At 31.3% G+C, this 26,726-nt stretch overlaps 1 protein-coding gene across 2 annotated transcripts in view; it reads right to left on the reverse strand.

Annotated features, from left to right (window-relative positions):
• LOC119671816 (netrin-A) overlaps positions 1–24,092 on the reverse strand; it is a 91,242-nt gene extending 67,150 nt beyond the window's left edge. For both annotated transcript variants that reach the window (XM_038082613.1, XM_038082614.1), the window contains exon 1: positions 22,717–24,092. In XM_038082613.1, coding sequence (XP_037938541.1) covers positions 22,717–23,908 — 1,192 coding nt within the window. In that variant the 5' untranslated portion in view covers positions 23,909–24,092. The remainder of the gene's footprint in view (positions 1–22,716) is intronic.
• Between the last annotated feature and the right edge of the window lie 2,634 nt (positions 24,093–26,726).

Genomic DNA, 26,726 nt, shown 5'->3' on the forward strand with positions numbered 1-26,726 from the left:
GTGGTGTCTGTGGGATTCCTGTTGAACCGCGGCGCTGCTGATTGAACTGAATCAATCGATTATGAAATAACTCAAAACTCTGAGGAAATTTTCAAAAGCAATTTAAACAATTTTTCGATTGCGATTAAAAAAAGTCAAAACGATTGTGTTATGGATTTTTTTCAAAGTCCAAAAAATTCAGTTAATAAAATTTTTTTTCTTGTTGAAATTTTTACTGGTGCTTATGATTTTCTTCGATGATTTAAATATGTAAAGCAGCGGGTGAATTAGTTAGTTTTTCACACTTTCGGTTTTAAAATAAATTTTATAAATTTGTTATTTTTAATTATGAATTATTTGCTTAAGTTGAAAAAGCAAATAAAACATATTTTTCTAAAATGGTGCGAACATTTGGAAAACATAAGCAAACGTCAAATATTTCGCTAATTTTAATTTATGTGCGTTTGAATTAATTTATAAATAAATAAATAGAAATATTAAGACAAAATGATTTCACTTAAAATTAAAAATTAAGGTCAACTAACTTCGAATATATTATAAGTTTCTTTATTTAGCTGGAATTATACTATATATTTAGATTGGATCTTATTTAAAATGTTCCTACATGTAGCGAACATTTGATTAGAGAACATTTCCACAAAGAGTATTCTGAATTGCGAACAGAATTTCATATGTTAACTTTTTAAAAATATTAAAAAGGCTCATAATATTACTTATAGTTTCTAGCGGAGAACGGATGCTAAGTTAATCTCTTAAATCATGTACTTACTTCGAAACCGAAGCAAAACGTTTTAAAGAAAACATTTACCGAAAATGATATACCTAAATATACGAATATAAATGGATATGATTTAAATGATTTAAATGATTTTCTGTCAGGTTCAGTACTATTCTTTTTTCAGAGTTTCTACCTGACTATAAAGCCTCGATTTCTTCTTCTTTAATATATAATTCGACAGATTTTTTGTTAGGTTCAGTTCTCCTTTTTTATATTTTCTAGCCGAGAATCGACCCTCGATTTCTTTTTTAAATTGAGTTTGAAGGTGAAGTACCTTATTTGGTTACATACACATACTACATATTAAAATATGGACAACATTTTGTAAAAAATAACAATTTCTAGGTTTCTAGGTGTGTTCTTATGTGGCAAGTGAAATGTGGTCAAAAAATTCGAATGATATATTATAACAAAAGTCAAACTGCACTTTAGTTATAGAACCAATGAAGAAGAATTATCATTGAGCAGAAAAGGATCGCAGTCTAGGGAAACCAAGTAATTTGAACATTATATAGGATAGTTCCCGGAATCGTACAATTAGCTGATATTGTTTCACTGAAACATTATTTTTGAAAAATCGACTTGGAGATAATTTTAAACATTGATAATATGTACTACAAAACCAGATGTTGCAACAAAGTGAACTTCACTTTGATTATAAAGAAAACTAAAACCAAAGCATAGAGTTTAAAATGATGCGATATAAATACTTGCTGTCTATATAAAATCGGACCGGTAGACCCGAGCGATGCAACAGTGTTCATTTTTGTTTGAAAAAATTGCTTATCAATTAACTTAAAAGTAAATTTAGAATTTATTTGAAATTCTTACTAATTTATTTGTGTTCTTATTTTTACTAAAGTAGTTCAGCCGAAAACCGGGCGTGTTTTCGGTATTGAAATGATTCTTTATGGTTTTCGAATGTAATTTAGTTAAATTTGTGGCTCTTTTGAAATTGTTTGTTTTCCCAATATTTTTGGTAAGAATTTAATTTCGTGTTTAATTGCTTAAATGTTTAATTCAAATTTAATTCATTGGAGTTTTATGCTTCGTTTATTATTTTTACTAATTTAATTGTTTTCATGTCTGCCCCAGTATCTGTGCTCCTCTATTTGCGCTGCGTGTAAATTCCTCAAAACTTTTGGGTGGAGTAAAATTCATGCCAAACTCGTAAATTTACAATAAAATATTTAAAATAAAAATTTTGATTGTTTACATTACTTACAATAATTTTAGTAATCGTAATCGAGTTCTGTTTAATTAAATTATTGTAATTTTTAATCAAAAGCGCTACGGCGAATTTCAGCGAAAACAATTAAAAATTTATTGTTTATTCAAAACTATTTTACACTCAAAAACAATCTAAACTCATATCTTTTTTAATTTATTTTCAAAGATTGAACTTGAAAAGCAGCAATTTTAATTTCTACGAATCGCCTCAGTGGTGAATGAAATTCATTTGAATGATGAATAGCCATTGTGAAATATAGTATCTTTTTAACATCTTAAAAATATGAGCTTTAAATGAACATAATTAAATCCTTATCATTAAATCTGTAATTTATAACACTTCTATTTATAATAAATGTAATTTACTGAATACCAACGAGCTTCTTTCACAACTCAACTTAACTTTATGCTTACTTCAGTTATTATCACACACTTTGGCTCTGAACCCGGTCCCTCTATTTTTTTCGATATTATTAAATATCCGTCCTCACTTCACTCATCGCCTTTTTGAGAGTGAGCAGAACTACATAAATTATAAAATTTTGTTGACAATATAAATATTTTGAAATGAGCAGCAGAAGTAGCAACAGCACCAAATTGTAGCAACAAACAAAATCTTGACAATAAAGTCAACTGAGGACAACCTCAAATTTATAAGCGATAACATCACCAAGAGCATCAGCTACTGAATACATATCCTTGTGCAAATATCCTTGCTACTGTAAACAACATAAATTTATTTCAACAAATTTTCGTGTGAATTTACAAACATTTTAACCGCATTATCTGCAAAAATAATTTTAAGTTTGCTTAGTGATAATTAATTACTCCGTAAATATTTTGTCAGGTAATATTTTTGGTTATTATTTATGCGGTTGGGTTAAATTAATTATTTGTAATTCGTAAAATAATTACAAGCAAAAATAAACGAAATATATAGATAAAAGGATTAACAGTTTACAGAAAGAGTTAAAGTTTGTATATTTTTAATGTTTATCCGAATATGAAAATGAAATTTATAAATTATAATAGTTACAAAGGTGAAAATTTAAGCCTCAGATGGTCATTATAGTGGAAAACTGAGAGCACCTTAAACTGACATCATCCGAATCAAATAATGAAAGATATTTGGAATTCAGTATTAACTTTATTCCGATATTTTAAAATGTATATATACATACTTGATTAAAAGTTACTTCAATTTTAAATTGCGGTAGTGGATTACCATGTAGATTATATAGACAAGTGATATAGGATGGGATAGGAATAAACGGGGTAGTAGCTCTCAACGGAGCGGAGCACTGCAACCGAACAGAAGAAATTCCGCCTTCCGAATGAACGCCAGTTGATAATCTATCTCTTCAGACAGACCCATTTTGTTAAGATGATAACGCAGTCCATGGTGACCCGTTAAATAAGTAATATATGTATTAAATAGGGTATTGGAAATGTTTCTATTAAAAAACTGCTGCATTCGTATAGGATATTTAAATTTAGTATTATAGAAACATCTACTGTTTATTTGCGAATGGTAGCTACGATAGAATTGTAAAATGTCTTAAAATATATTTTTAGTATATTTCAGCACCTACTCGTATTATGTCTCCTATCTTCAGCACCACCTTAACTATTGAGGGACATAAAAAAACTGGTGAACTGGTAAGAAGAGGATCTGTCATGAGACTAGCTGTTGCAAAAATGATTTTCAAGTCACTGAATGTGTCATCTTATATATACATATGTTTAGACAAGAACTACAAAAGTAATAAAATAAAAAATCTCGGGTTCAGATTCAAACTAACTACCTCAGACTCGTAACCTGCTATTTCACGTAGTTTTTGTGAAACTGAAGCTATCTGGAGACAACAGACGTTGTGAAGTATATAAATGACTTAATCTTTATATGTTCAGGTTAGATTAGAGCTGTTTATATCTTAATATATCTTCTCATAGATGGCGATGTAATATAGTGTCTTCTAAAAATAAGAGTAGTAATAATAATATCTCTAGCATAAAGTTCTCTTTTAAGGGAATAAATTGATAATTCCATAATATGCTTTACACATTTTTTCTGTCTTAATAAATTTCATTTTTATAAATTTTTTGAAACAATGAAGTTATTTGGAGAAAAATGTTATGTAAATGAAAAAGTTGGTTCTTGTAAAATACAATTACATCCTTCCGTCACGAGAAACATTTTTTGTTTAACCAATTTTTTATATTTTTTTTTGCTGGCGCGGAAGTTGTTGAAAGTTTTCTTTGGCGGCCTTCATTTTTGCCAGTCTACTTCCGAAATTGTTAATAAAACTGAAATATAAAATGCTTTAAGGACTTCATGCAGACCAAAAATTAACTCAAGTTAATTTGTTGACTTATAAAAAAATCATTACGGCTTGTTTAAATGCAACAGAATATATACATACTTTAAGCAATATAGAAGTAATTGAGTCCTTAGTAGATTGAAGACTTTTTTGTTAAGTTAATTGGTGGATTTTATAGATCTGAAATCTGTATTCGAAGTCATACAACACAGACAATTATTGAGTGCATTTCAAAATATTGAAGTCAGTTTGAATGTGATGAGGACTTATAGGTTGAAATATAAGGAAATAGAAGAAGTCGTTGTGATATGCAGAGATATGTTCGATATATTTCAGTTCTAGGTCAGAGTTTTAGGTCGATTTAATTCTTCCCTATTCCAGGTGAATTCCTCTCTATAGACCAAAAAATCTTTCTTATTATGTTTTTTATACAGTTAGCTGGCAGTGTGGCTGATATTTATTTTTATATATAAATTTGAATCAACTGAAAGGAATGGATGACTCAAATTAAAATAAAGAAATTACTAAGTATACTAATTAAGTATACTTTCTGATACCTGATTGTATCTTTAATTACATTATTATTTTAATTCAGTGCGTGGCTATTTCTAATGCTTGATCAAAATACTCTATTGAGGGGAAAGGTGTATATATAATAATTTTTAAAGTAAATATTGTTAAAAAATATTAGTAAACATTACTTAGTATATGAAAGTTCATCTCTCATTGTATTTTAATAGCAAAAACTGTTCAAAAACTATTTATCGAAGTGGGAAGAATTTAGGTACTTGTACTTTCAAATAAGTGAAGTGAAGTATATGAAATTCGTTATGTTGCATGTCGCCGATATTGAAGATTACACAGCATTTTTCATAAATTGACAAAAAATAAATGTTAAAAATTGAAATAAAGCGAAAATTGTGAAAGAAGCTGCGCGCCACATAATCGAAGATACTTGAAACAGAGACTTCCACGACGGTAGCACCACGAACGATCGGAGACTATTAGGCGGCATCGTTTCAACACTTTCAAGAGTTTCGTGGCAGGTTTTTACGGTTTTTCTCGCTTCACAAATGCAAAAGCAAAAGCAACAGTAACAGCAACAGCTAACATGGTATGCCTTACCCTAAGTCACAACAATTGCTGTATCTCAAGCCTCAACAGCAACAAAAATGTTTTTAGTGAAGATACACAGTTTCACACTTCGAAAACTAGAATCGCATGTCGAAGTGCTTTCGCAAACGCTACTGGCGAAAATCATTGCCAATATGAAGCGAACGTGCAATTCATAAATCCGCTGATTGCAACTGCTGCTTGAGATTTATTTGTTGTTAAAGTCAAGTGTTGTGTTGTTGTTTGTTGCTGTTTTTCAGCTGTTTCGGATATTGCAGCCGGAGTTGTTGATGTTTTTAAATGCTTATTTACATTTCGCTTAGTGGCACTTAAGCGATTCCTTCGCGGAGGATCACAACAAGCCAAGCATACATGAACAAAAAAATGAACAACAAAAACTAATGTTTGCAACAACCAAATCATGGCAATGGCAACAACAGAACTTCAGAGAATTATCTTTAAAACCACTGAAGCGGGAAGAGCGCGGATGCACATGGAACACATCGCGCCACAGTTTTGGAACAGGTACCAGACGAATCACGCCATATGCAAATGATGTGTGTTGCAAATGCAATTGTTGCTGCTGCTGCATGTAACTGCAAGTTGCTGCTTTGCACTGTTTTGTTGCTTGTGTCTGCTTAACACTTGTGGCACGTTATCCATTGTTGTTGCTATTGCTTTTTTTTTTTTTGGTGCTGATAATGAAGTTGCTGCTAATGTTATTTAACTTGTGCAACGTTTGCCCTTTCATGATGCAGCAATATTTTTATTGTTTTCCACTGCAGTTGCGATCCTTTAATTGATATTATCTGCAACATTATTCGCTTTGTTTTCAAATAATATATTTTATTGAAACATTTATGTAGAGAAAGAAATTAAATTTTTATGTTGTTTTTCTTCCAGTTGAAAGCTAATGAGATTTATTAATAATTATTTTGAATGGTAATGAAATAACAAATGTGATGGCTTGATAATATAATCTCAATTTTAAACAGTATTAAACATTAAAGTTCATAGGAGGACAACAGCTATGTATGTAGATTCCTTGTACTTTCTGTTATCAGGGACTCTTCAACAACGGATGTGCTGGTCTTCATTTGAATGACTAATTGCTTTCTGGTCGGTTAGAGTCTGTTGAAGTACGAAGAAACTATTATCACTGCACTGCTCAGCTTCACTGGAAGTCTATGTCTTTGTTATTCATACATCTATTTTTAGTGTCTTTCTAGCTAAATTAAAACACCAATATTGAAGTGAATTCCTACAGATTTTTCATAGTTTATATCAAACTTAATATTTTTTAATGCCAAAAGTTGATTTGTTAAAAGTCGCTACCTATCTAAACGCAATTTTCTTTACTAAAAAGGAATTGATTTTCGTCCTAAATGTGCATGACGTTGACGGATATTTACAAAAATATTTTCCGAAGTTTCTAAGAATTACTGGTTGACTTATGAAGTATTAGCAACTGATTACTAATTAGCATTCATTGGAATATTTGAAACGGTTGCGGTTAATCGAGCATTTTGTTTTGACTTTGACCATGAAGTCACTTTTTATGGGAAAGAATTCTGGAATGTTACGTTGAGATCCAAACCATTTACTACTTCAAAAGAGCAGACTTTTCTTTATGTTAAAATTTTAAAATGTAGACTTGATTTGGTGTTTATTGAATCAGGACACAGATTATTTCAAAATGACAAGAAGACACGAAAAATCCTGAAAGTTGTCTGTAGAATGTAAACTATGTAGTGATCAAAATATTCCTTTCTGATATTAAAGCGTATATCTGTTGACTCTTTAAATATGTTTATGTGTAACATATGTGAGTTAGTATTCAGTTCATACAAGAATGAAAATGTAATCGTCTATAAATATCAAAATAAATATGTCTTAATGTTATTTTTTTCTTGCCGAGAGTGACACATCTTTATGATGAAAAGAAACTATTTAAAAGTTAGATGGATTGGAATAGCAAAGAAAAGACAAGAACAAACATTTTAGATATAAATTTGCCTTATTTTCGATTTAAATGTTTTTCAGTTCAAAATCTTATTTTATGTGTAAATATAATTAAAATTATAAACAACGTGGTAAAAATATAATAATATAAATAATAATATAAATATATTCACACCCACAAAACTTGCACTATAAAACATTTAATAGTACTTACCTCTGAAAACTCTGTACTATTATACATAATATATTCTTTTTATATTCATAACATACTGTAAGCTCATCTTAATCAAACAATTTTTTTTATTTTCTTCAAATTAAAAACAAGGGTTTCAACTCTAGCTTGCATAAGAAGTATTACATTAGGGGAAGATTGAGCCATTAAAAGTATCAAATTTGGTAAGCGAAGTGTAAAGCAAACGCACTTTAGAATCTACACATTTCGCGAAGAGTAAATAGATAAAATTAAAATTGAGATACTTTACGATGCAATAAAGAAACTAAACGCATCAACGCACTTTCACAACTAAAAAAACAAAAACAACTGAAAACTCAGAAATTCCTACAAAAATAAATAGAATTAACGCAGAACACAAATAGCAAGCCAAACATAAATAAAATTCAAATATTATCAAGGGAATATAAAAAAAAAACGAAATGTAAATAAAAATGTTATTAAATGAATCCCAAACAAACGCCAACAAATGTGAGCTTATTAAAATAAATCATAAGCAACTGCGCCATAAAGTATGCAGCAGTCCCTTTTCTCTATGCCAAAGATATGGACTCTGATCCAATTAACTGTTTACAGCTATACAAACAAACAGTTGCAACACCAACGACCAGCACCAGCAACAATATAAAACACAACAACAATAACAATGGCAACAACAACAACAACAACCAACAAATGCAACAATCCCAAATGCCAACAAATGCCGAAATAGACAGCGAGAAATAAGGACGGACCCGCAGACAGACTAGCATGACATGTGTATGTATAGGAGATGAGATGGAAGCACAAATGCAAAGAGTCACTTTACGGATTTGTGACTATTGGACAGCATATGCAGTTGGAATAGCCTATGCCGCCGTAGCCGTGAGCAATGCTTTTGTATCTTTTTGATAATGGCAATGGGCAGACGAACCAAATTGGTTAGATGTATTCATGTGTTGCTCCTAATGTCATTGTTTGTGCGTGCCATTATAGTCCTTTTATAACGCTTTAAGCAGCAATTATATAAGCTATTCAAAGCCATATCTGATATTTTTGTATACCATTCACACAAAGTTAATAACTGTTGACCATGGTGTTGAATAAGACCACTATATATAACTCTATTTAACTATATGTAACTCTGTGTAACTAGTAGTTTTACTATTAAACTTAAAAAACCGATCTCATCAGCTGAGTATATGTATTAAAAATGTAGCAAACAAAACCGAAAGGACATTTTGTGAAGTGACTTATGTGTACGAAAAATATTCATAATCACTTGAAAGCAAAGTCAAGCTAAGCTAAGCCAAGCCAAGCCAAGCCGAACTAGAAGAAAAGCGCCAAAAGGACAACAAATAAATAAACAAACAGCATCCTTTTGAGAGCTGTTTGCTATTAGTATAAAAAAGTAACAATTGCAATAACAACGGCAACCAGCAGGAAAGTAGTAGATCCTTATATGTCAGACCAAAAAAGGACAAGTACTCTTCAGCTTTTATAAACATTTTTTCTTTATAAAAGTTTTTTTTTTGTATAACATCGCTTTATGCATATTTGTTGTTTATTTACTCAAAAAAGAGTACCAAGCAAACAAAAGTGATATAAAAGGATAAAAACAAATTTTTTTAAAATGGCTTAAAGGATTTGTGAAAATAATTTTTAAATATTGTTAAAAGTCATAAGTTATATGAAAGTATTTTGGACAGCAAACAGCAAATAACATATACTTGAGAAGGTTGAGTTGAGATATTAAAATGATATTTTTTATTTATTTTTTATGGAGACTTTTAAAGTAAATATTATTAAGTTTAAAGTTAAATTAAAAATATATTTACTGAATATAATTTTAAATTACTTAATTAAAATAACAATGCAGAAAATAACATTGAAGTAAATGGCTCAACAAAGGCGTACTATACATTTAATAAAGGTGATTACATTGGTCTACAAGCAAGTAAAATTAGCTGATAATATTATAAGTTGAAGAAAAAAAATGTTAACAAATGTCAATATTAACACAAAAATGTTAATAGTGTTATGTTAAAATACTTATTAATTATTGATTCGCAGTTCTTAAGCCAGCGAAAGCTCACGAAAAGCAAGAACTAAAAGTTGTAAAAGAGATCGTGTTTAAGACAAGAGTAAACGAGAACGAGTAATAGTCGGGTTCTAGAGAATGAAGTGAGAAAGTGTGTTCTTGCGACGAAAGTAAACAGAAAAGTTTATAAAATTATTGTTCTGCTTTTATATATAATATTTAGATGTACATATTTGAACATATGTTTTTTGTTTTTTTTGTAGATATTTTTTAAAAAAGAATATGCATATATACCACACAAAAAAGTATTAATTAGTTCTAAACTACATGCAAAACTAACATATAAAACAAAAATTTTAATTTTAATAAAAAATGCAAATTGGCAATTAAATAGTAAAAGACATATAAAATATTAATATTAATATTAAAATAGTGCTTATTTTAACGGATTCAAACTTTAAATTTTTAAAAGGAATTAATAATTAGTTCATTAATGAATTTATAATTAAAAAATAATATCATAAAGAGGTATTTGATGTAGTGACTGAAAAAGCATCACAATATTTTTAATTTAACTGTTTTTCGCATTTTTTTGCATGAAATGAATTCCGCAATGCAAATTGAGTGTAAATTGATAGTGTGATTTTCAATATTCTAACGTTGTATTTATTGTAATTACAACAGAAATAATTTTGAAGTGAGGGCACATTAATATCGTATGAAGGCAAATCCGTTACATTTACTATTGCTTGGTAAGTAGAGCTTTTATTACAAGTTTTATTCAAGAAGAATGACATGCAGTGTTGTATTTTTTATTAGTTATTTAAAAAGATGTGTGAAATTTATCTGCAAACAATATTTGCTTGATCTTCTTAATCGTGATTATTTAAAATTTTTTATATTTTGTTATAAAACAGAAATGCATTATAAACTATATAAACTGTACCAATATAAGAGAAATTTTATTAATGCAGTTATTATGTCGTTTTAAAATTTTAAATATGAATATAAAAATGTGTAGAATTATTAAATTTTATGAATATTATTTATAAGCACATATTATTATATTTATACATAAAAATCAATTTTATACAAATAATCATTAGTTACGTTTAGATTGAATTATATTTTAAACTTCTTCATAAATAAGTACTACATAAACCTCAATTTCATTCACAACTCTTTGAATTTTTAACTTCTCAATAGTTCTTAAATTATAATTATTAACAATATTTTATTGTGATATAGTACTGATAACGATTTATCAAGTTCACAAAATCTTAAAGATAACTTAACTTGCCTTGAGTTACATTATTTATTTTATATGTGAAAAAAAATAATTTCATTAAAATTATGGAACTTTTTTTAAGCTTACTATAGAATGGTTTACACATAAAAATATATTAGTTTATATATGTCATTTTAATTCAATTTTGTGCAGAAATTCAATTTCAAAATTATAAAAACATTCTCGTGTGTGAAGAGTTTTATGAGTTTACGGTTTACACGTTTATAAGGCGAAATTACGTAAAAAGTAAATCAAAGTCAACTAAAAATGAAATAATGACATAACGTGTCCTTTGAGTTGAGATGTAAGGACAATGAAAATTGAAAAAAATTTGTGGAAAAAATTAACAAAATGTAAAAAAGAAAAAAATAACAATACAAAACAAGATGAGATGTGAAAAATGACAAGAAAATAATAATAATGAAGACAAAAAAAATTTTGTCGGTTATGTAGACCTTAGTCACTATAGTACTGATTGATATAAATGAAATTGCATATCTTCTGAAAACAAGACGTTATAAATAATGTTTTTGTAATGGAGATATTGAAGCACTTTTTACTTATAATAGTTTAAAGTTGACATTTTAATCAATTACAAATTAATCAAATGAACTAGTAAAGTTATGTTCTTACATTCTTAAGATGTTCTTAATAATTATCACTATTATTATTACTCCTTATTCTGCGCATAATACTCTGTATCGCACCTGAGATGAATTATTGTGTTAATTCCAGGTGTCTTTAGATTTGAATAAATTGATTTATGCTACACAATTTGAGTATAAACAAAGAGTTTGTTAAATAGTTCTAACATACTAATTAAAAAAACCTTTAATAGCCATTTTTATTGAGATAGTATTTGAATTAGCCCTTTCAGAAGATAGGATAAGAAAGAACGAGGTACTAGCCCTTTCTGAAACTTTGAACAATCTTTGCTTAGTTCAAATAGTGGTTTTGATACAATCTAAAATTGTTTGAATAAGCTCTTAGTTTTTCTTCGGCATTCTTAGTTTATTCAGTAATACTTAGATTAGAATTCTTCCCAGAACTTGTAAATATTCTCATCAATCATAAATTCTTTTATAAAACACACAACGAATATTTTATTTGGTTTTGTTTTGGTGTATAGTTGTACTATTTACATTTCAAGATCTAAAATCTATGGTCTAAGTTCTTCTAAGTCTACTACAATTAAAATATAATCATCCCATAACACTCCTATTCATATGATGTGTCCTAATATAAATTCGTTTTTGTTCCCTTAACCTGAAATGCTGGCTACTCAGAAATTGAGGTAATGAAAACAGAGAAGTTTCTACAGATATTTATGACTCCAAAAAAATTCCATCAGTTCTGTTGCATTGTTCGACTTAATTCCACTGAATTCATCATATGAACACACACAAAGAGAAGAGCAGTTACCTATACAATAGAGCTTGAGGGGAGAAAAGGAAACAGTTCAAGTGCAGATATGTACAATCACAGTAAACAGCAATTAAAATGACAGAAGAACTCAAACAATTGTCAAAAAATAAAACAAATGCTTAATAAAATGACAATAGAAAATAAAAAGAGATGCAACGAGTTACGTAGAACAACGAAATTATAGCCGCAGGACAATGGACGAAAGGACTACAGCAAAGGCAATTGCTTATGATACAGCATATGTTCGTTGTGTATGTGCTTTCATACCCGTAGCCGTACATGTGTGTGTGTGGTGGCGTATAAAAGGCGTATATATATTGCAATCCTACTGCGCATTGACTTTTTTGTTTACACTTAACAACAAAATTACAACAACAACAACAGCAAAAATAAGCAACAAATAAAATTGCACAAAGTCCTGCACTCACAGCATAAGCAAATACCTTAAGGACATTTTTTGGCAATAATGTTGCCAAGCAGTGGACAAAAAATGTTATAAGAAATTTCGTTTGTGATTGTTCGTTGTTGTTTTTTTGACGTTCTTAATAAAATTCTTTTTAAACATTTTTCTTCTCAAGTGCGGATACATGATATCCTATTGTGTGCTATAGTCGTAAGGACTTTTCACAGCGTCGATGGTTGATGTGAAGTGGTCATACTTGAGACAATGTTTTTGCGCGATTTTGAAAACAAAAATTTTACTTTCTTTTCTTACTCAATTTGCAAATATTAACATTTGAAATATTTTACTGGAAAGAGAAATTTTAAAATTGGTTTTGATGAGTTTATTCTGTGAGTTTCACATTTTTTTCACAATTTTTAGAATATTATTAAAAAATGTTTGACTTATTATTTGAGAAGTTCTTATAAAAGCAGATAATTTGAAGTTAATTTAAAATAAGACAATTTATTATCATACTAATTGAATACATGGTAATATATATATAGTAGGCAGCGAAGATTTCTAGCTTATTACAAATCAGGCAAATATAGTTTGATAGGAGTCACTGCGGAAGACATATGATATCATTCAATATGCTACTGCATTATTACAGAATCAGAATTCTACACAACGTAGCCATTCATAGATATCTTGTAATCTCCATAGATATCTTTATTCCATCAGGTATCGTTAAGAGTTAGTAGTTCTACATCTCGCTTATGGCCAGCCAGTTTGACTTAATTTAACTTTCTTTAGAATTTTTAGATATTAAAATAAATAAATATACAATACGATACTGTGTATCATGTTAATTACAAATCGTATTACTTTGTTCAATACTTTTATCTGATCAAGAGAGTTTATACTATCGCCTATGAAAAAGTACTCGTTATTGAACGTAAAGGAAAGAAGAAGAATAAAGTTATGATGATTCATTCAAATTTTATCTTGACTGTTCGGACGAAATAATCAAGGAAAAGCGACCAGAACAAGTCAACAGAAAATGAGTTGTGTTCCATCTTGAAAAAGCCAAGCCACATATATTTTTGATGGCTCAGTACAAATTGAACAAAATTGCTTGGGAAGTTTTGATGTATTCTTCGTATTGCCCGGACATTGTACCATGTTACTGCCGTTTGTTTCACTCTCTATAAAACTCTTTTAATGGTAAAAAATTGGTCCAACAAGGAGCTGCTGAAAAACATTTGGCTAAGTAGTTCCGTACCGAAGGTATTATGAATGTGACAATGACAAGTGGTTATAAATAATAACGGCCAGGTTAGAACTGATTTTCGGTAAAGAAAATTTTTGGTCAAAAATATGCCAAATAGTCAAAAGTATACTTTTGAGCATTGCCCATTGTAAAGCACAATTCTGATTATACAATATATAAAAGACAATATAAAAAAAATAAAAGACAGAGGCAATATCACAGGTAGCACGATGTATGTATATCTTAGCATATTTAAGATAATGCTTTGATAGTTCTTATAGTTATCCGAAATAATTCTTAAATGATCCAAAATTGAGTTCTGTAGGTGTTGCTTAAATTGCTTTAAATTAATTGCTTAATTAAGCAATTTAAGCAATTTAGCCAAAAATCACTTTAAGAAATTTAAATTCTTATCTAAATTTAATTCTTTAAATAATGTTAATAAATTTTTATTCATTTAAATATTAAATAATTTTGAATTATAAATTTAAAAATCAAATAGCATTTATATATATATATTCTTTTTATAAAAAGTCTTCGTTTCTGTTTGGGTTCCGAGTAATTAATTCGAAATTTATGTGCTGTGGTCACTGCGGTTAGACGAAGTCCGTCCTCATCCACGTTCACGTCCACATCCACATCCAAGTCCAACAGAAAACGAAAGAACCACAAGCAAAAATAAATTTCAAACGAAATTGCTGTTTACACCTTGTGACATTAGCAACATCAAAATCAACATCAACAACACGCAGCAGCAACAATTGCTATGACGGTAGCAGCAACAAAAAAAGATAATAATTTTTTTCTGAATTATTTTCTTTTGCAAAAATCTTTTTTTAAATTTTATTTGATATTTTGCCGTCAAAGATTGTATTTTTTATGTGTTTAATATTTTTATTAAATTTTTTATTTCTATATTAATTTTTTGTTCCTGAAATGTCAAATTCACTTTGATGCCGACTTTTTGCTGGCGATTTTATAATATTTCCCTAACATTTCATTACGAAAGCATTTGTTGGTATTTTTTCCTCATTCAGATAAATTGCTTAACTAATTTCTTCGGTCGGTAAAATGTGTAGATTACATTCAGAAGTCATTTATCTTTTTTGCACGCAAATTTCTGTACAAGATTTATTTTTTTTTAATGAAATAGAATTTCTTGCCTGTATCTTCTACCTCAGCAGCGCATGAATCTGTGATTTGCAGACAATTTCAAATGTAGTTTTCATTTGCGAATGGTCACAATTTTTGTTGAAGTGACAAAATAATTAAAAGTGTAAAAGATTCATTTTATGATGATTCATTCACTCGAAACGTGAGGAGAATTTAGAATTTCATATATATTTTTATATTGTTTTCGGTGTGGTCTGCAACTTTTTATTGAATAATTTCATGAAGTTTCTTTTTGACTTTCATGATACGATAACATAAATCATTTTCAAAAACAAATAGTTTGTCTCCTAATAGAGCGGAAGACTGCAAACAAAATCGTTCTTAAACGGAACAATTGTCAATCATTGAATAAAAATCAATTAGTTTTTTAAGCGAAGACTAAAACATGACTTGTTGATATATTATAATATCGGATGAGAATAAGAGCTACCAGTTACCAGCTATCAGGATATTGATATTGAGGTAGAAACTCTTTACTTTTAACTCATAATCACAAGTTCACTGATAGAATAGATATTCGAACCTACATCAAACAAATATGACATCCTCTTGCAGTGGTTCACAAGATTTACTTTTTTATTTTAAGACCTTGCCATATTTGGGGTAGCTTTATAATTTTATTGGCATAGAACTGCTGTGGTTTATCGGAGAAAAAATTCCCCAAGTGATCGTCAGCAGCTCTTCGGTTGGTTAATTTTTACCAATGAGGGAGTTTTGCAGAAACCAAATAAAATGGTTATCAGTTTGTGTGAAGCCCATAATACTCGCAAATGTGTGTGGCTTAGCATTGTCAAGATAGACGACAAATTTTTTTCCGTTGGTCGATTCTGTTCCTTTCTTCTGGATAGTTTTATTCATGGGGTCTCGTTGTGAGCAGTGAAGAATCGAATTAATCGTTACATTACACTGGAGCAGGTCGTAACAAACAATTCCCTACGAATTTTATCAAACACTTAATATTATCTTGTTTGCTGTCAATCAAGACTTAGAAGTCATTTATGCAGGGTCAGCGGTATTTGAACATAATCACTGGCAAAGGATATTCTCATTTTTAATAAATTACTCATAGCGTATAATGATTAGCAGTCGGTGTTTTTATGTATGATTTTTTAATATTTAATGTTTCCGTTCGTTTAAGAAAATTCAAAAAAAAAACTTTGGTATTATCCATGACCATGAATATCGATGAACATTTAAGTTCTTTCTTTGTGCAGCGGAAGTTTTCACAGGAGGTAACTGTGAATTGCAAATTGTAAAATTCATATTTTCGCAATAAAACGGTTGAGCGATTTTACGGTTTCGGGAAATTCATTTGATGTTCTCCGCATATGTGAAAGCTAATTTTTTTTTGTTTGTTTGGACGTGAGTTTTATGAATTCATTATTTTCAAAATCAATTAGTTTTTGCGTACTAAGGCAAAATTAATAATTCCGTATAAATTATGGCGGAATGAAAATGGAAAATACAAATTAATTGAATTTTTGGCAGAAATTTTCCGCAAATTAAGCGTTTTTCCAAAGCGATTCTGTGTCCATGTGTCAGCGCAACCATTCGCAGCATATGCGAGCAAGGCAATGAAGTCATGCCTTTGAATAGAATTACAATTTAATAACAATATAACAACTACACGCTAATTTATAGTTTACGTACATACAGCACAGCGCATACACTCATACACCCATACACCCATATACTTATACATTAACACGTGCTTATCATGCTAATACACTAAAGCACTAATAACAAACAGCAGCGTTAATAACTGTGATTACTGCCTATGAAGTTGATTTCGGGGAAGAAAACGACAGCAATAATTTTCCGCAATTTCACACATTTTCATATTGCCGATTCCATGTTCAACTATTCTGCCTATTACCCAGTCCTCGAATCTGTCCTCTACCCAGTTTGAATGCTACTGCTTGCCTGCCAGGCCCGACATGCCTGCATTGTGTAGGGTGAAAATGCACAAATTATGCACACACTTTCCCGTAGGCAATCAGCCAAAATGTTATTTTCCTATTTTTCGAGCTACTTTTCTTCTTCTTGTTGTTGTTATTATTGTTTCACATATTAACATTTTTTTCATGTCAAAATTAGGTTTAAAAATGCATAACAAACGCAATTGCAGCACAAATTGCGGTACACAAACATTTGAAAGGATATGTCAGGGTCATAAAAACAGGATAAACATGCAACATATGCACGCATATTTACCCCTAATAAACGCCGCAATTCTGTGCTAAGCTCATTCATACAAGAGCAACAAACACTCATATTACAACAACAACAACAACAACAACAACAACAGCAACAACGTGCAGTACAAATGTCATTGAAAAAAACAATACTACAACAACAAGAATTGCATTGTAATCAGCGGCAATGGTAGTGGCGGCTATGGCTTTAACGTTGGCGTTGGCGTGATTTATAAACTCGGAAGTCGAAAAGGACTTTTTCCGCAATTGACTCACATTTAGTCAGGATATGAATTTATATGAACAAGCCTGTAGGTGCTGTGAGGATGTTGGGCATATGTTCATCCACAACGATTGAGGTGTATGCGTGTGTGTGTGTGTGTGGTGTGTGGAAAATGTTTTACAATTGCAATAAAATCACATTCAAGCCGGAATCAAAAAGTGCAGTAAAAAGGGAGTAGAAGGACAGCTCTTTGTGTAGCAATCGTTGTTTCTAACAGGAGGTAATTGTTTGTAAGAATTCCTTTTTAAAATATATATTAGGAATTTATTAACATATGTTATATTGTTTGAGATATATTAGCAGTTGTGTAGAAATTTTCAAGATCTGAAGAGAAGTGTGGAAAATCTGTTAACAATATGATTTGATATTTTCAAAAGACCAAATATGCCACGCTACTTAAAAATCATTCAAGGCGATAAAAGGTGAGGAGGCTTTCCATTATTGCTAAGGAGTTATTAGATGACTCCCTAGTGACCCCTATCACCAGTATCAGTATAGTTAGTATGGAAGCTTTTCACCTGATATTAGGTACTTTTCATTAAAGGATACTTTGGCATTTATGCGAAAGGCTAAGGTTCTTCTACTTGGTTACGGTGGACCTACTGTTGAGCTATGTTCTACTAACAGTGACTTTCTTTACTATTTTACAAACCGCTTTTATAAATATATCCATTTTGTTTATCTAGTTTGTTTATCCAGTTTATCTGTTTATCTAGTTTTTTTCAAAATTCGGTTTCGCGGAGTTTTTAACTACTTATGCTACTACTCATACCATAGATTTTTATTGTTACTGGGCTTAAATCGTTTACTTTACAACTTAAAATTATAAATGTTTTTTTTTTTAAATAAAACTACTTATACTACTCTACAGAAAAAATTAATATCATGTGACATACTTGTCGTCTAACGTTCAAATCAATTTAGTTGTAGCATAATAAGACCTGCCATGGCCACAGTCTTGTGCTGCAGTAGGAGTTATTAGTCCTGTTAACTATCAATCAATCTATCCATCTAATTGACTATCTATTTATCTACCTAACTGTCTTTCTATCTATCTATCTAACTATCTCCAGTAAACAGCGATATAGCATTTTATTATATGTAAAATTTCTTAAACCAGAATTATTGTGTTTTCATATATAATGATCTTTACTTAGTTCCGAAATGGTGTGTCTATCTTACGTATATTTTATGCACTCCTCAGTATAATTGAAAGTTCTTCTAGCATTAAAATAATGCTAAGACTCCAATTAAATCGACTAAATATTCCCTTGATATGACAGAATATGAAGAAGAATTTTGCTATTATCTTTAAATGATTTTATTTATAAACAAAATTTTCTATTTAAAATACTTTCTTCATGCTTTAAAAATGTAATGGCATTGAATTGCAATTTCGACTACATTTACATGAATACTCCAAGTGGATATCCTTACAATGAAACGTTTTTAAATCTGACTACCTCAGAAAACTTTGTTGAACTCATATCCTATTACAATACTCATTACAAAACTTTTGTTATTCAATAAATTATTGTCGAGTCAAGGGTAACACTCGTAGGTCTACGCCTGCTGCTTGTGTTTGTTACAGGATATGTAAGGACATGCTTATCAAATTAATTTTATTTAAACTCTTTGCAATTCACTTTCAATTTCTACGGACTGAGGATTGCTGGATTGTGCAATTATTTTTTGTGTTCACATTTTAGGGTTGCATAAAATGAAAAACTAAAACAACACACCGTGTCTACTTCAGCTGAAGGGTTCAATTTATTGAGGATTGGGAGCACTTCTGACTACCCGGATAAATATGCGATATGTAATAATAGCAATAATAATTGCCTTCAGCTGTTTGGAGAAGAATCAGTTTTTTCTTTTGAGGATAAAAGTAATGAAACCGTCATTTACTGCCATCGATTTGATTTCAATTTTATAACTGCACTTTTGAAGTTCTTTTTGAAAAGTTTTTAATATTATTTTTATTTTCAATTATTTTTTATTTTATTTAAATTTCTAATTAAATATCAAATAAATAAGAAATAATGTGAATACTAAAAAAAAAAATTATCAGAAAAAAGTTTAGTTGTTCTAGTCTGTATATTCAGTAGACTGTCAAGAAGAGAAATGATATTTCTATAATGTTATCTGCTACATAGATCTTCCCGGGCTCTTATAACACCAAAAATTAAAAAGATATGACAACAAATCAAGTGTTAAAATGAATGAAAATATTTGACTTAAATAATTATAAAATGAGAATGCATAAAGAAGCAGAAAGAAGAATCCTTAGGTCAGATTTGGTAAATGCTATGGATGATATTTGTATTCAAGTCTTTTCATAGTTTCATTGTGGTTTCTTAAGTTCTTGTAGATTCTATTAGTAACAATCTCAAAGGTTACTTTAAAGGTAGTTAGGACTATCTTGTAGTTAAAAATATATATAGGTAGTAAATACGATTTCAATCTATACATATTCAGAAAGTAAAATTCATTAAGTACCGTCAAAATAATGATCAAGCACTGCTGAAAGAAAATGAATGGAATGAAAACCTATATGTGGTAAAATCCTTGTTATGCAGGTTCGGAGCTGGTGATCTTCTGATCTACAGTTATATAAATCTTATACTAATGATTCAAAATCCAGAACATATGTAACAGACCCATATAATATTAATTATTATTAGGAGTAAGGGCTTTCTTTTTTGGCAAGGAACTTGCCATAGATAAAGTTTATTAATTAATAAAGTTTATTAAAATATATTCTTTGGGAAAAATGCTAGCTTAAAGTGATGTTGGAAAAACTGTAAGTAAATTTTGGTTTTCCATATTTTTAATGTATTTTTAAGTTATTTACATTTCTAGTGTTTCTTTTCGTCAATACTCCTTTTCAAATACTAAATTTAGAAACTGAAATAACAACAATCATCTGGTTGTGGGCTAAAGGATAAAGAATTTAATAAGTTGCAGTTGGTAAAATTGATAATCATAAATGCTTCCAAGGTTGTTCGGGTATGGATTCCAAAACACAGTAACCCTGAATAGAACTGTAGAGCAAGAAGGGATTACTATACCTTACAGGATCAGTTTAAAATAATTTCTCATAATAAATAACCACCTGTATTAATGCATATGAATATTATAGAAATAGTAGCTATAAAGAGGAAGAAGAAAGACATTAAAACTGGCATTCTCTATAAGGAGGTAGAAATAGCTATTCTGTAGTTACTTAGCTCCACAGTTCAGGTTTCGTGGTAGTGTTCATCACTAACATTTAGCACTTTGATATGTTTTAGAAATAATGGTATGGCAATGGATTATTTGTGCTATTTGACTTCATTAACTAGATTGATTGCCACAATAACAGTGTTATCTTTTGATTTCAATATCTTAATATCCTATCATTCAAATCTTTGCCATTATCATAGTAACTTTCTAGTTAGAATTGCGTTTCTCTACGGAGTAAATTAAAATTTTTTAATTTATTTTTTTTCTTTCATTAAAGAATTAGAAAATTGTTGGACTTCGTAAATAGCACAAATTAACTGCTGTCATATTAGCATCAAATGAAAATCCAAATTGGAATGATATTTGCTTGATTTATGACAACTCGTTAGGCAAAATTTCTAATCCTTTAATCAAATAAAAAACACATTTAATTAAATATCATTTATATGCCACTCACTCCCTGTTCCGCACTCGTCATGAGCGGTGCACATGTCGGACACTTGTGCCACGGGTATTGAGGCTGAAAAATGCCAGAAACCAAAGTGAATTCCGCGTTTAAACGATAATTTGCCAAACATGAAATGAAGTCGAACGAATGCGGAGAAGAGCAAATAAACAATTTAAACATCCAGTGCACTCCTCTCATGAAAACTTCTTCATAACCAAAAACCAAAAAGTATGCTATCCATGTGCGAAGCGCCAGAGGGCGCGTGCTCCTCTGGATTAAGTAAGGCAAATTGATTAAAAATCTGGTCTGGAACGAGACGGTCTGTTGCACAAAATGACTGATTGACGAGCGCACCGCTTTTTAAAATGCGTCAAGCCTCGTAAAGCGTTCCTCTTGTTTGCTTAAGGAATATTCTTCACTGCTGTTGTGTGGCACGAGTTCCCCGTTTACGGGAAGGAAGGCAACCATTCTTCGCTGCATTCTGTTTCTTTCATTTAATTTCAGCAAGTTTGGCTTATTAAGTGAAAGTTTTTATTACGACCATAAAAAATTGCATTGTTCCTTTTGTTTGATGTTGTTGTGAGCTTATTTTTCAAGGCACACGTGTCCAATGTTACTCAATGACGGATAAGCCTAATCCATTGCATAAACATTATTAAAGCAGGCAACTCAGTGCACTGAGCGTTTGCAAAAGAGCAGCGTTCATGGCTGGAGGAAGGAGGAATGGGATTTGGTGGTTGAAGGCAATGGTTACTTGCACTGACGATTTATGGAACATTTTAATCAATGTTGGCTTAGTTATCATAATCTAGGAGGATTAATTTCAATGTAGGCGTGCACCTGAAGTTGATTTTCCATGCTTGCTGATGTTTGCTATGGATGCCATGTAATTTTATGTTGCCTTGGTATTAAATTGGGATAAAGGATTAATAAGGGCAATTCGTGTTTTGGATAATTTTACTGCTATGTACTCTAAACTGAGCTAATATTAAATTTTTGCTGAAGGAAAAAATTTTAATTTTGCTGATTTAGTGTCAGACACGTTTTTAACCATGCATTTTTATTGTGTTAATAGTTAATCACATAATTTATTTATTTAGTTATTTATTTAGCTTTCTTAGTGAACTCAAAGATTCATGAAATGCCAATTAAAATTGGTGAACTTCTTCAAAAGGTATATAATATTATAAAGTCATGGTCAATAAAATGAAAAATTTAATTAATATATAAAAGAAGTAACTGCAATAGAATTATTCATTCATTTATCTCAACACTATTTAATTGGCTACATTTCCCTTAACACATCACTCGACCTTTCTCGATTTCATACATAAATAAATAGGAATAAAAACTTTAAAAGCCACTTACTTTTGCATTCATTTGGATCACGTGCCGTTGCGCGTCCCCACGGACGGTCGAAATGAAAAGGTTTACAGCGTTCGCAGTCGCGTCCGGACGTATTGTGCTTACAATCACAAGTCAGCAAGCCATGGTGATCCGGAATGCACTTCGAAGCGTGTCCATTGCACTTGCAGCGACCACCAACAGAAAAATCTGACACAGCATAGTGTTGCCCAGTGCTTGCAATGAGTGCGGAAGTGCCACCAGCTGCGGCACCACTAGTACCGTACATGCTCTGCTGATCAAGGGCGTTCGAGCCCAATTGGTGTATGTGCAGCGTGTTACTTTCGGTTTCACTGTATTTGCCAGCTTTTATGTCAACATTCGGTTCTAGTGTGAGCTTCGTAGCCTGCTCAGGCATTTGCAGGCGATTGAATACCACTTTTATGTCTGTAGCTGTAACCCAATCTTGCAGCACAGGCGATGAGTCTAAGTCACGTGCCGATGGGCGACCTTCAAGAGTGCTAAAAGCGATGCGTGTCCCTTGTATGCCAGACATTTCACCAGCGTGGCGATGCGCATCAGTGCAGCGTGCTTCCTGTTCGTTGTGCTTAGTTATAGTTAAGCGATTTGGTCGTCCATAGACGCGTCTGCATTGTGAACTGTAGAATTGGTATGGCAGCCAAGTTTTGCCAAAATCTGCGCTCTTGTAAATGGCAATCGAGTCGGGCTTAGGTGCTTTCGGGCAGAACTGCAAGCTGATGTAGGTGAGTTCATATTTCTTGCCCAAAGTAAGCAACAGTGTCACATTGTCTGGCGGAGCATTCATGCTGGTAACTGGTGTTATAGGTTCCGAGCGCCAGCAAGTGACATTGTTGGAGTTATTTAAATCAGTTAGTGCACTGGCTGGGAAACGTTGTTGAGGATTGTCGTTGTCGCAAGTGTGACATGTCATATCCTGAGACTTACTACTGCCACTGACCGAGGTATGCTCGCAATAGCGTTGCGGTTCATTGTAGCCACAAGTACTTGTAGCTAGGACGGGTGTGCCATAGGCTGCATTCACAAAATCCGGTATGCATTTGCGCGCTTTGTCATCATCATAGCAGGGGTCGGTGGGCGCCTGTGCGGCCAACATTTTCAAGTAAATGTCGGTCGGTATAGCCAGCACAAATTGTAGTGTGGCTAAGAGCAGAATGAGCTGTACCAGCTTAGCCATTTTACGTTTGAATTATTGGTAGGGATTAAGTCGATTAATTTTGAATTGTAGAGGCTGCGAGCCTTTTTAATTGTCGCAATTTGTTTTGGAGTCAGAAATTAGGTCAGGCCAAGTCACTTCTAAAAAGTAATTAATTGTTTGGTTGTTTCACAATTTTTATTTGTAATAAATTTTGTCTTGAATTCACTTCACTTTTAATTAAAATCATAATTTTTATTAAAAAATTGTAATTCTCTTTGAGATTCAAAATATTTTTGCTTTCTTTCCTCTGCGCATTTATTCAAGCGGTGATTGAATATGGGGCGGGATCGAGCACCTGAAAGCACTGGAATCCACCACAAATCATGCACGAAGCAATTTCAGATTTTACTTATTTTAATTTATTTCGCATAAAATTAATAGAATTTTTCAAATTCGCACGCACCACACGTAAATTAGCAACGAATTTCTCACAATTTTTAAAAATAAACGCGTTTAATTCCCGCGCGCACGCGATAAGCACAACACGCAAAAAATTCACTTCGCTCTGTCACACGCAGAATTGCCGAAGAAATGCACTCGAACAGAATTTCTGCTAACACAACGCGCCGTCCCGTTCGCAAACGTCAATTCAAGTTGGCTGTTTAGAGTCAACTGAACGGGCCCAACAACAAGCACGACACGAAAATACACGGCGCACACGACTGAAACAATTATTTTTACCGTGGCGATGCTGTATGCTGTATTGGCTCTGCGCTGATGATGCCAGCGCTGCCTACTTGCACTGCCTAACCCAGCAAGCACACATCATTCTTCAAGCAATCATCATTCTTCCTCTTTGTCGTCGTCGTCGTCGTCGTCGTCGTTATCGTCATCGTCATCGTGTGTTAGCATCATTCATTCAATGTCTGTTCGGCGCTTTTTCTACTTGCGGCATGCAACTTAACATTTTTCTACCTGCATGCAACAATTTTCCGAACAGCCGCATCTGTACGCTGTACCATACATCAAACTAAACACAACATGTCTGCGAACATGTCGCAGACGGGAGGTAGTTGCATGTGCCAAATGTAAACGAAGCAGTTGGGTTGCTGTCTGAGATGAAACTCAACTCGCAGCATCCACATTTCGGTCTTCACCACGATTGAACGAAGCATCTCAGTCGCTGTTGCTCTCGTCGGCTGTGACGGTTTTCATCTCATTTTACATTTGCATTGCGCTGCTGCGATTATTGCTGTTAACAAAAATGTTAATGACGCTTTCAGCACTGTTAACGACAGTGTGCACAACTGTTGCTGTTTGGTTGAAGTTAAAGAGATTTGAGGCAAGGCTTTATAAATTAGTTGGATTTCTGTTTTATGATTCATTAATGATTAGTAATTTTATTTATATAATAAAGCATAATTTTTTACAGTGTATTTAAAAGGTTTTGAGCCTTTTGGAGCAGTATTAAAGAGTGAAGTAAACAAATCTTCACGTGGCTAGTTAGGTGAAATGGTAATAGGAACGCATCCTCCTCATTTAGCTAAGAAAGCCATTCTCATCCACATTTCTCATTATTGTGGGTAGAAGGATGGATATATTAGAACCATCCTATTTTTATTTTGCTAATTTTGTATTTTGCCAAAACTAGTGCTAGAAATATCGCCGAGTTTGTTGAAGAATGTGACGCCCTTCACACACTTATTCGACTTATCAAGAGTGGTTCTTCATTAGATAGTATTCATTCCTTAAGTCAGTGAAAAGTATACTCTTCTAATTTTATAATATGATATATAATGGGTTTTAATAACAATTGATAGTCTGTTCTTGACAGTGGTTATATGAATATTTCTTATAATCCATATATTTAAGTATATTCAAAAAGTAAAAAAAACCAATAATAAATGAAATAAATGAAAATGATAATAATGGTGTTTGATAACATTAAAAGTGTTTATGTGTGCTTTATTACTTTATTATATTTTTATTATTGTGTGAGCTATATAAGACTGCGACAAATAGATCAATTCAATTTCTATTTCATCTCCAAGTGAAATGAATTTACTCTGGAGTGTTTATGATTTATGCAGTACCTACCCAGTACATTCTTCAAACTCTCCTCTTTTTCTTTGCAAACCTGCAAATTCTATTTGAAATCCAGTTTGTCAGCTTAGCTTATAGTGCCCTGATAGAATTCCTGTTATGGTTCTTAACTTTTTCCTTATTATTTTTAAATTATTTTTATATTAACATAGATATAGGTTTTTATGAGCAATTCGAAAAGAGATAAACCCTTAAGATTTTTTAATTTAATTTTCATTGTTTTCCTTCTGTTCTAATTAATTGGGTTTTGTTATCCTATTTTTTATCTCAATTGTTTTTGATATTTTAATTAATAATAATAATTAATGTCGATTTTAAAGAAGGAACTATCATTGAATTGGTTTAAGACATGGTTATAAAAGAAAAAAAATAATGAAGAATTCACTGCGGATGAACAAGCAAAATTCTTCACAAAAAGTATACGAGTACCACGGTTCGACTATTTTTCATTCCCACAACTAAGATTGGTTGTTGATATTCATAAATTTATTAAAATATTGAGCTAATTCTGCACTAAAGCCTAAGTTATAACAATTTTCCGATATAAAAATAAGTTAGAGACCGTTTGTAAGTTCGGCCATTTATAATCTAATGTTTTTGGGATGATGCAGAGGTGAATACTAAAAAGAATGTTGGACAAGCTAGTTTTCCATGCTTTCCGTCTAACTACAAAAAAAAAAATAACTTCAGTTAATTTTAGTAAAGGAAAAGAAAAATTACATGATACCTATTATTATTGTAGAGTGAAGTTCTT

This window comes from Teleopsis dalmanni, chromosome 1, assembly GCF_002237135.1.
Source record: "Teleopsis dalmanni isolate 2A chromosome 1, ASM223713v2, whole genome shotgun sequence".
Classification (NCBI taxonomy): domain Eukaryota; kingdom Metazoa; phylum Arthropoda; class Insecta; order Diptera; family Diopsidae; genus Teleopsis; species Teleopsis dalmanni.